Genomic DNA, 12421 nt, shown 5'->3' on the forward strand with positions numbered 1-12421 from the left:
AAATCAATATGTGATACAAAGAATTTAACTTTTAATGATTTATATAATAGATTAAATATTAAGAAGGGTGAAAGATGTATGTATAAATTAATCAAGCAAGGAGAGAAGAAGGCTCTAGTTCTAGTGAAGTGCATTCCGAATGAATATTAAAAGTGTTTTTTATTAGAAGATGATATTAAACATAGGTGGATAAGATATTTTAATAAGTTTTTAATGAAGATTGTGAGAATAAAATTGCCTTAAGTGATCTTAGCTCCCTAAGTAAAATTATTTTTTTTATCATCGTATTAGTAAAAATAAAATTAAAAAGGCTTTAAATAAAATGATGCGTGAAAAGGTCGTTGGACCTGATAATATTTTAATAGAGGTGTGGAAATGCTTAAGAGATGAAGGAATTTCTTAGTTTATTAAAATTTTTAATATTATTTTGAAAACTAAAATGATGTCAGATAAGTGGATAAAAAGTGTTGATTCTTATTTTTCGAAAAAATAAAAGCTCAATCTGACTATTTTTAAATGTCCAATTTAGTTCCAAACTTCTATAATGACTCAATTTAGTCCTTTGACTATTATCAATTGATCCTAAGTCCAAAAGTAACAGTTAAAATTAATCTGAACAATTAAATGTGAGAGCATTTTAAGTATTATGGTGTATGTGATATTATACTTTTTTTTTATAATTTTTGTTATTTATCATATTAAAATAAATAAAAAAATAAAAATATAAATTAACCAACTAAATAATAAAAGTGAATAATTAATAAATAAGTTTAACTTCCATTATAATTTATTTATTTATTTTAACATGATAAATGCGAAAATATATAAAAATAATAATATAATCTCACATATATTCTAACACCCAAAATATCCTCACATTTAACTGTCGGGGTTAACTTTAACTATTACTTTTGGTCTTGAGATCAAATTGAGACATTTTTTAATAGTCGGGGGACTAAATTGAGCATTTACTAAAAGTTAGGGGACTATTTTAGACTTTTACTCTTTTGAAAAATAAAGATGATGCACGAGAGTGTGTGAATTATAGAACAATTAAGTTAATGTGTCATACATTAATATAATGAGAGAGAGAAATTGAGCATCGTTTGTGTATCACTTAATGTAGACCTACCCAACATGAATCCAAATTGATTTTGAGAGGTTTGATGTAGATCCTTCTTATTTTCTTTATACTTCTCCATCAAACCTCTCAATAAATGTATAGCCTTTACAATAGACCTACCCAACATAAATCCAAACTAATTTTGATGATAATACTAAAGAGGGAGTTGAAGGAAATCTTAAATTATGGAGGTCAACCTTAATATATTAATAAAGGTGATGCATGAGAATTAGATGGATCTCCATCAAATCTCTCAATAAATGTATAACTTTTATAGTAGACCTACCCAGCATGAATCTAAAATGATTTTACTAATAAGACTAGAGAGGGAGTTGAAGTAAATATTGAATTATGGAGGTCAACCTTTTTAAAAATAAAGGTGATGTACAAGAGTGTGAATTATAGATGAATTAAATTAATGTGTCATACATTAATATTATGGGAGAGAGTAACTGAGCATAGGTTGTGTATCACTTAATGTAGACCTACCTAGCATGAATCCAAACTGATTTTGAGGGGTTTGATGTAGATCCTTCTTCTCTTTATACTTCTCCATCAAACCTCTCAAAAAATGTATAGCTTTTATAGTAAACCACCCAACATGAATCCAAACTGATTTTGTTGATAAAACTAGAGAGGGGGTTGAAGGAAACCTTGAATTATGGAGGTCAACCTTAAAGTCTAAAGGTTTTTATTTGAGTAGCTCTAAAACCGAATACATATAATGTAATTTTAGTAGTAATAGATCTAGTAGGGAGATTTTGATTTTGGACAATCAAGTTCTTAAAAAGAGTACACATTATAGATATCTAGGATCTATTATTCAAAGTGATTGTGAAATAGATGGGGATATTATTAGTAGAATTCAACTTGGATGGTTGAAGTGGAGGAAAGCATCGAGTCTGTTATGTGATATAAAAGTATCCTTCAAACTTAAAGAAAAAATTCTATTAGATGGTGATAAGACCTGCAACGCTTTATGACACATAATGTTAGCCATTAAAAGAGAAGCATAACATGCATTAAGCTAAGCGTTGAAAAGATGAGAATCCTCAAGTGGATGAGTTTCTTTATTCTTAGAGACAAAATGCAAAATGAGTATATACTTGAAAAAGTTGAAGCAGCTCCAATAACATATAAGATTAGAGATGGTTGCTTTAGATGGTTTGGTCACATAAAATGTCAACTTTCCATGATCTAATTAGGAGAGTAAATGCATTAGATCTGACCTATGTTAAGAAAGGTAGAGGTAGGCCTAAAAAGACTTAGTTAGAAAGTATTAGATATGACCTTTTTTTATTATATTTAAATGAAAATTTAAATCATAATAGTACACAAATGGAGAAAAAAATATTTATCTAGCCAACCTAATGTATGTGGATACAAGCTTGATGTCGTTGTGTAACACAATTATCAATTGTGCAAAGTCTATTTTTTAACTTCCATCAAAAGAAAAAAATATGTGTTTTGATTAATAGTAATGTAAACTCCAAATTTCACTATTTGGAATATTTTGTACATATCATCCTAGTTCTACATCTCAAAACCTTAGATTATAAGACGTCCTGCATCAACAGACACAAACACTTTAATTCTACCAATCAAGCTCCAAGAAGCACTTGACTTCCCTCAATTTCCAGTTCAGTCTGCCACATAAAAGCAACCATAATTACAACAAAATATCATTTAATGATGGAAATTGCTCTATCAAAATAAAAAATCTTGTACTAATGCATCCTCATTGACCATGCATATACTTTGAAGTCATTTCACTATTATCCTTATAGTAAAATAAATAAAGCTCAATTTTGAAGATGTAAAAAAAATCCGAGGCAATATAGCATTGGAGCATTAATAAGAGGTTTAGAAGGAGAATTTCTTAATGTAATCTCAAAAAGGCTTAATTAATTGATGAATCCACCAATTACATTTAACTTCAAGGACATATATTCCTAAACATATACCTCACTAAATTGGGGCAAAACTGACACCGAGACAATAGCTGCTAGTTTCTTTACAAGGTTACCCCACCAATAGGCTAAAGCAAGCTTAATTTCAAACAAAATACAACAATCTAGAAAAGAGCATGTCTGGCATTTGATAAAGAAATGAAGAGCAGGAGAGCATACTTATGCTGCAATAACTACAGTCATGATACTACCAGTTTCTTCTATGGATCTTAGCAATAGCTAAAAGGATGTTTACCAATAGTTAATTCGCCTAAAACCTCAATACAGCCAACCCACCAAAGCTAATATCATGTCTTATTTAAGATAGTTCCACATGCACCAACCATTGCTCACTAGCACCGACAGGTTCAACAATCGTGTCAGCAAGTTCAAGCTCTTCACCACCGGCGGAGCCAAGAGTTTTTATCGGCGGGGGCACAAAATTTTGACTTTAAAAATACCCTCAAGCTTTTTTATTTTAGCTTGAAATTGAAGTTATGATTGTAAATTTTTTTATTATTTTTTAATTATAAGAAGATAAATTCTATGATAATGAAAAAAAAATTTATTGTCATGCTCATCTAGATTAATTTCAACACAAATTTATTTAAACAATATATTATCATACTAATCTATTTCAACTACTCTTCTACCGTATATTTTCATATCTAACTTGAATAAAAATATAAAAAAAAAATATTTTACAACGAGCAATAAATATATAAAAAAATTGCATCTTTTTATTATAAAAGTATATTAAAAGTATATAAAAATTTATAATAAGCATATTTTAAACTATTTGATTTAAAATTAAATATTATAATTCTTCTCTAATGTAATTTGTTGACTTTAATTACATAAATCTCTTATAAAATAAAATTTGGAGTTTTTAAAATATAAAAAAGGTGAAATTTGTAATTTTAAAAAAATAGTAATGTGAAGATGAAGAGAGAAAAGTAGTCTCGCCCCTCATGAGAGAGAGAGAGAGAGAGAGAGAAGGAGAGAGAGAGAAGAGAGAGAGGAAAGAGGGAGAGCTAGGCCTAGTGAGGAGGTTGCCGGCTCTAAAAAATTAAAAACAAAAAGGCAAAGAAAACATAATAGAGAGAGAGAGAGAGTAGAGAGAAGATAGGTAGAGGAGAGATGGGAAAAGAGAATGACAACCAAGAAGCTCCGCATACAAGACTTTTTTTTTAGGGGGGGCCACCACCTAGGCCCCCCTTAAATCCGCCCATGCTCTTCACTACGATAATTGACAACATGTGCAAGTATCGGAGAATGAGCATCAACTTTGTCATTCAAACAAGGAAGCCTTGATATTATTTTGGTTGTTTGAGGCATTGTTGCAAGCAACATCATGACTCATTTAAGATAGCTGAACATGCACCTCTCTAAACCTATGCTAGTTAAACCCCAAATCAGCAACAATCATTTAGCCATCTTCAAGCACTTCGCTGTGGTGATCAATTTCATTGGCAGATTTGCAAGCATCCTAGTAAAGGTATTTTGGCTTGATTTTGGTCTTTGCTTATAAAACCCTTTATATTATTTTGTTTGTTGGCATTTCCACACAAAACTTTCTTGCCAAAATTATGCAGTCTTCTGTTTTGACTAAACCACCACACACTTCTTTAAGAAATTACCAAAGTAGGTTTTAAAACACTTGATAATTTGGATTTAGACCTGCAATAGATAGTTATAAAATATGTTATTGTAGATATACAAAATGATTGACCCACTTGTAAACTTAGGCTTTCTAGTTGAAAATGAATTTGACCCTTAACATATCTAACCCAACTTTGGTCCCTCTTTATTTATCCTCTCTAACAACAGTATATGCCACACTCATCACATTACCAAATCAAGACAAACTTATCCTGATGTTGAAGTATCAAAGCTATTAAAAAATGAATTTAGACTTACTACAAATGCAGGTTGAAATAAACACATAAAACAACTCTCTTTTTGCATAAAAATCTGTTGCAAGAAGTATGAGGCATCTAGACTATGCATTACAACAGTTGCCAAAAATGGTAAAAGTAAAAGAAAGAGACAACTTTGGATCAATGAATAAAAACTAGTAGATACCATGCACCGGATTTATAATACATCAATGAAGCATACATTTAAGTTAAGTGTTGCAAAGAAGAGAATGCTCAATTAGAATGCAAAACGAGTATATACATGAAAAGGTTGAAGTAGCTCCAATGGTAGATAAGATTAAAGAGAGTCGCCTTAGATGGTTTAGTTACATAAAATGTCGGCCTTCTAATGACCCAATTAGGATAGAAGATGTATTAGGTTTGGCTTATATTAAGAGAGATAGAGGTAGACTTAAAAAATACTTGATTAGAAAATATTAGAAAAGACTTTTTTATTAAGTTTAAATGAGAATTTGACTCTTAATAGGACACATAAAAAAAAAAAAAAAAGATTTATGTAATTGATCCCACATAGTGGGATAAAAGCTTGATGTTATTGTTGTTAATGTTGTAATGAATCAGACCTGTTCCAACCTCTAGGGATAAAAGACATGTGAAAATATGAATGCTGTTGTAGCTAATAATGGAAACCCATCCCTAAGGGAGATAAAAACAAACAACAAGTTGATAAAGAATAATGGGAAAGCAGTTCTATAGGAAAGAACTTGACTACATTCAGTTGATAATTGATTCCATTAGGCTGATCAGAAGGGAGAGAAGAAGCAGGCAAGGCTGACTTAGTTACATGTATCATATTGGCTCCAACTACTAGAATAGATTCAATCCGTTGACAAGCAAATTTATCACTCTTTTTCAGGAACAGGTGACAAGTGCTTGTATACAATGAAAACGTATGCAATTCAGTTTTATAAAATTTATTTAATTTTTAAAATATAAATTAGAATTAAAACTAGAAAATTTGTGTCAGCAGGGAAAGTGTAATCAACATGACAAATTCAAGTAAGCTAAGTTGGCTTCATGAATTAAAAAGCATCCCACATCTAAACAAGAAAATTAAAAGAAAATAATATTAGCAAAAACAAGACAAATACTCTAGAAGCACAAAAAAGACCTTAAAACATGGTTTGTTAAAATAGAAATAGCAATGACCAGGTGCCGTTCCACATCACTTCATCTACTCCTCTGCTTCAGAGCCTGAGCTACCGCTGTTCTTGCTGTGCTTCCTGGCGTACCTCTGGTTCCTCAAGAACTTGGGGTCCATCTGGAGAAATGTAATTGAAATCACTCACATCGAAATCACATAAAAACCACAGAATTACCGCCAAGCTTTCCAAACGCGTTCATAATTGGGAAAGACACGCCATTTCTACAAAATCATGAACCGTAACCACAGAAAAATGGATAAAAGAAGAGGAGAAAAGGTAATTTCTCCATACCCCTCTAGTGGAGGTGTGCCTATGCCTCTTTAGGCTTCTTTATACCGTTCTTGTGGGCCTTGTGTGACTGGTTGTGAGCCGTGTGATTCTTCGATTTCGCCATTCTACGCCAAACGAAACTCGAGTTACCATGCGATCCAGAAAAGTAACTAATTTAATTCTGTAAGGGATAGAGAAACTGCAAGAGAGCGAGCAGAAAGAAGCTCGTACCCGACGCAGCAATGGAGGAACGCGGCTGCTCGGCCTTCAAATCCGTCAAACTGGAGGGATCGGGAATTTGGCGACCGCGGATCTATTTGGCGAACGGAACCCTAATCAGGACTTTGGACTCTAAACCACATTGCTGACCTATAGTTGTCTATGGCACACCGCTTCAATTTGGAAAATGGGCTGCTTTGACGCAGTGATATGGGCCGCAAAAACGCAGTCCGGCCCAATTATTACGAATTAAGCAAAGTTTGATTGCATTGACATACACTTGAAAAATAATTACAATTTACAAAACAAGAGGACTAATTGCACAATATTTATAATATATTTAATAATTTTGATTAATAAAGTATAAGAATAAAATTTAATTTTCAAGGGGACTTGTATGAACTAATTTTTCTTATTGGTGCCGCTACACTAAATTATTGCATAGAAACAATTTAAAAGCCATGTAGTCAAAATCTATTCAGACATCGGGCTTCACAAAAGATTCATCTAAAGTCATTTAGACTACTTACCAATCCCGTTGAAGTTGCTAGCTCAAGTTGTTAAGGCTATTTTGCCCAACTCACCAAGGCTACTTGGCAAAAATCGACAAATCTTAGTGAAGTTAGCTGGTGTTTACGTGGATTTAGTTTCAAAAGCAATAAGTATCGCTCTATGTTTGAATATTAAAGATAGTAAAGAGAGTTTAATATATTAGCTTTGTATAATGGTTTAGTGCGCATATAGATAAAAGAATGTTTTGAGAGGCATCAAAGCTTTTATATGAAAGCCCTAAAAAGTGAAAATTAAGCCCATGATGCTTGACCCACTTGAAATGATCCACTTTGTAAATGAGATTATGAAAATTCGCTCGTCCCCTTAATTATAGTAGACAAGATTCTAAAATTAGAAACACTGATTTGCTCTCATGTGGCTGTATTGAATACTTTTGGAGAAGTAATGGAAAATAATAATAGTCAGGCGATGATGATTAGGTGATCATGATCATGTGATGTAATTCAAAAGTCGGACGATAATAGTAGAGCCAGGGTGATCTGGCAATGATGATCGAGCAATACTAGTTGGCTATAGTGGTTAGACAATGATGACCGAGTGATAGAGATTATTGTCGATAGCCATTGCAATTGATTGTTAGATGTACCTGTATTTTTTTTCAAAGCTCTATGCTCACTCTCCAAATTTAGTCTCACTTCATCTAGAGAATGAGTGTTTATTTCAAATTTTTTATATTGGAATTTAAAATATTTTGGATAAAATTTTTAAATACTTCATCAAATGACCCAAATGACCTTTCTTGATTTTCTTATAAGCAATTTATTTAGGTTTTAAATATCATAATAATATCAAATTTAAACAATCTTATGTACAATGCATTCATGTCATTGAGACATATATTTTTACTATAAGAATGCAAATTTTAAAGATGATTTGATTCCTTAAATAATATCACAAAGTTTTAATATATATTTCAAGTGCTTAAATTTGGCTCATTTACACTTTGATCAGAAAATGTTTGGTGTTTCTGAGCTTGTCTAATTAAATTGTTTAGTTTAACTGTAAGTTTAAAGTTAAAGTTCAAATGATCCGATATTCAACCAAAAACTCACTTAGTCAGGCGCAAATCATGAACCATATATGAATTGAAAACTTTCAAAAATTAATTCACGAACAATTTGAACTCTAATTTCAACAAACTCATTGTCAAACTAAACGTCTTAGTGAAACAAACCAAACCGCACAAAAAGCGATTCAATCTGAGCACAAATCAAGGGTTTAAAACATATTTGAAAGCTCCAAAACATTAATCGGATGATCAAGTAATATTCAAATATAGCATGCTTATGGTCAAATAGAGCGACTTGATGAGACGAATCAAATGATCCTAAGATTGCTTTATTATGACATCATTAAATCAATTAAATTCTTGAAAAAAATGCTCCATATATGATCGAGAGAATCAATATGGGCTGTCTGATGGAGCACTCCAAATTTGATCTAGATATTCTTCATATGAATCATGTCACTCTCAAAATTTATAAATAGACCTTCACTTTCTATATGAGAGAGAAGCAGGCTTGGACCATGGACTAGAGACTCAAGAGAACTCTAATACTTGAAGAATCCCTAAGATCTACAGAATAGTGTCAAACCACTTGTAAGTTTTTTTGTTAATTTTTTATTTTTAATAAGAAGCATGTTAAAAGAGAAATATAAGTTTTGAGTTTTCTCCTTGCCCATTGTAGTATTTATAGTTTAATTTGTTGAGGATGAGATACAAAATTTTCTAATAATTTTTAAGACCTTAAAGTTTCTTTTTTTGAAATTTTTTTAGAATTTTTAGGGGTTTGCTGCATTTTTTTTTATTTTATTAAAAGTATTTTAATTTATAAAAAAAATGAAAAACATCTTTAAAAAGTGGAATTGTAAGGTACATCCAAACAAACATATTCAAGCAATTTAAAAATTAAAAAAAAAAAAGAATTTCCAGCAATAGTGGGATCTCTAGGATATTATGTAATATTCTTGACTCAGTTTTGATATAATTGGTGGCAAATAAAGCCTCTATAATCAATTTTAAACACTTTTAAGGAATTTAAACTCAAAGTTCTTAGCATTTTTTGGTCTAATTGATGTGCTAAATTTAGGAAAGGCTAAAATTATGTTTGAGAAGATGTTACTTGGCTCATAATCACAATGTAATTTTTAAATTAATGTCTAGGGATTGATTACACATCATAATTTTTTTAATATTATAATTTTACATTATGCTTGTTAAGATTAAATATATTTTTGGATGATGTAGATTTTGACGGCCAACATTTTGGGATAAATGGCGAATCACATAAAAAAATCCATCTTTTTAAGCATGAATCATAAAACGACATTTGAATTTGAAACTTTTAGAATTAAAATCAGGACTACCTGAACTTTCATTTCAATAAACTTATAACCGAACTAAAAGTTTTGATAAGATAAGCACAATGAAACTCAATTATTTCGATATGAGTTCAAATAATCCCAAATCAAATACTTGAAATATAGTTAGAAACCTTGCAAGATTGTCGAAAGGCCAAATGATCTCTAAACCTTACTTTCTTACATTCAAAATGGTTATCTCTACAAGAATAACCTAAGGGGTCCAAATTTACTCAATTTCAAGCTCATTAAGGCACTTAAATGCCAAAAGAATAATCAATGATTCAGAGTAGAGGTCAAGCTGTCTGATCAAGTGTTTTAGAATTATAACTAAATTTACTAAAAATTATAAATAGACATCCATTATCCATATGAAAAGGAGCTAAATTTGGACAGAATTTATACATCTGATGAATTTTAAAGTCCTATTCAATGATTGTGCACTAGCAACCATTGTTATCTGACCACCATCACTCTACCACTATCACTTGACAACCATTAACAGAACATCAACGATCATCATTACCTTACCACTATCACTTTTCATGCTTAAGCATTATTTCCTAACTGACATCAACTAACCAACATCATATAATCAGTGTCATGTGAATGTCATCACCATCCATTACTTTTCTGACAATCTCTATTACAACAAAAGGAGATCAAGTTAGTATTCCCAACTTTGTATTGTTGACTTTTTCAATTGATGGGAAAGAGCAAATTTATGTAATCTTAATTATTTATATAGTGTATCAATTCACTAGGCCAAATTACATATTTATTTTCTTTTACTCATATTCTAAACGAAAAATTTGGTCTCTTATAATATTCTTTTATTATGTATGTTAGATATTCCTATAAAATAAAAAATATTAAACTACTTATATTATTGGGAATATCAAACACAAGTGTCACCATTGGTGGTTGGTCATCATCATCTGACTATTATCGCCCGATTGCCACTACTCAATCATTGTTATCACATCAACATTGCTCAATTGGATCATCAATCAATTACTATCACCCGGTCGCCTTCATTCAACCAATGAAACGTGGTTCGATCGCCATCTCTTATTTTTTTTCATCATTATCACTTTAATATATTTTCTAGAACTCTTTACTAGAGGAATAAGAGATAAAATCAAATTTCTACATCTTCTCCAAGTTAGGGTATTGAACTTTTTTAATAATTATTTTCTATTGGATCATTTTAAGTTGGCTAGATTTCTTGGGTTTTTTTTTTTTTTTTTTTTGTCTTCCAAAAATATTCATGTAAAACTCTCATCTCTCTTATGAAAATATCAAATATTTTTGTGTGTAGAATCTTCTTTCAAAATTAAAACATAAAACTCATACTCTATCAATATATTAATATTTTAAGTTTTTAACACAATAAATATTTAACCTTTATGTATTATTTAGCTATAGGCTATCTAATTCATTTTTTGTTAATCCAATGTACGTAGTCATGTTCTGCACAGTAATTAATTGAAATTAGTCCATAAATATGTGATATTGACACATTGAATTATTTGCTCAAATCTTGTTATTTTAAGTAATCTATTAATATCTTATAGCTTCTCACTAAGTATTATCTTTATCTATCCTATTTACTTTTTTTTCTTAATCATTCTTGATTATCAAATTTGCGGTGGATTTTTTGTGGACTTTGCGACAGATAAATTTTTATTAACGAAAATTTCAGACATTTCTTTTGTGAGGGATTTGAGGCGGATAATCTATTGTAAATTTACGGCTGATAATCCGCCGCAAAATTGCGATGAATTTTTCGTCACAAATCCGCTGCAAATCCATTATAAGCACTTCTATCTAAACTAGCACCCTCACTGTTTCTTTCATTCACTCTCGTTCTGTTCTGTCGCCATGCATGCGGCATTCCTTCGACAACCCTTGTGCAATCGTCTCCTTCGATGATGTTCCTTCAATTTGCTCACTTGCCTCCAAATTTTCTTCATTGTTATTCCTCTTTGGCTCCATTCTCATTGTTCGACTTCCTTCCTTTGATGACTTTCCCTTCACATGTTGGATCGCAAGTTAGACATTTTGATTGGAAGCAACGAAGGGAGCTCGCTCGCAGTGAAGGTAGCTTTCTCCCTTTCGCATGCTTCTTCGGCCAAATCCCATAAATCCGTCGAATCGAGCATCCAAATATCTAGTCCTTTCCTGTCGCATCCGATCGGCTCTTTGAGAAGGTAATCTTCCTTCCTTTTCATTTCAAGCCTATTGCTCATATTTTAGGGTTAAGTAGAAGATGCATGGGAGATTGTTCATAGTTTAGGGCTTTTGTGTGATAAAAAATTTCCCTCAAAGTTTAAGATAAATTCTATAAGATGGTGGTGAAACCTGCAATGCATTATGTGTAGAATGTTGGCCATTAAAAGAGAAGCATAATATTAAGTTGAGTGTTGCAAAGATGAGGATGCTTAGGTGGATGAGTAGCTTTACTTTTAGAATCTATTTTTTATGGTGATGGTGTAATGGATGGAGATATTATTAGTAGAATTCAAGTTGGATGGTTGAAGTTGAGGAATGCATCAGGCTTGTTGTGTGCAGAAAAGTCCCTCTCAAACTTAAGGGAAAATTCTATAAAATGTTAGTGAGATCTACAATGCTTTATGATGTAGAATGTTGTCAATTAAAAGAGAAGTATAATACTAAGTTAAATGTTGCAGAGATGAGGATGCTTAGGTGGATGTGTGTCTTTTACTCTTAGAGTCTATTATTCATGGTTATGATGTAATGTATAGAGATATTATTAGCAAAATTCATGTTTGATGGTTGAAATGGAGGAATGCATATGGCTTATTGTGTGATAGATAA

The 12421-nt window shown here is 31.3% G+C and overlaps 1 protein-coding gene across 1 annotated transcript; it reads right to left on the reverse strand.

Annotated features, from left to right (window-relative positions):
• Positions 1-5949: 5949 nt before the first annotated feature.
• LOC110110581 (60S ribosomal protein L29-1-like) lies at positions 5950-6551 on the reverse strand. The gene is given in 3 exon segments (XM_020842134.2): positions 5950-6273; positions 6449-6478; positions 6480-6551. Coding segments are annotated over 3 exon segments (189 nt in total). The 3' UTR covers positions 5950-6186.
• Positions 6552-12421: the final 5870 nt, after the last annotated feature.

This window comes from Dendrobium catenatum, unplaced genomic scaffold (assembly GCF_001605985.2).
Source record: "Dendrobium catenatum unplaced genomic scaffold, ASM160598v2 fragScaff_scaffold_1639, whole genome shotgun sequence".
NCBI lineage: Eukaryota > Viridiplantae > Streptophyta > Magnoliopsida > Asparagales > Orchidaceae > Dendrobium > Dendrobium catenatum.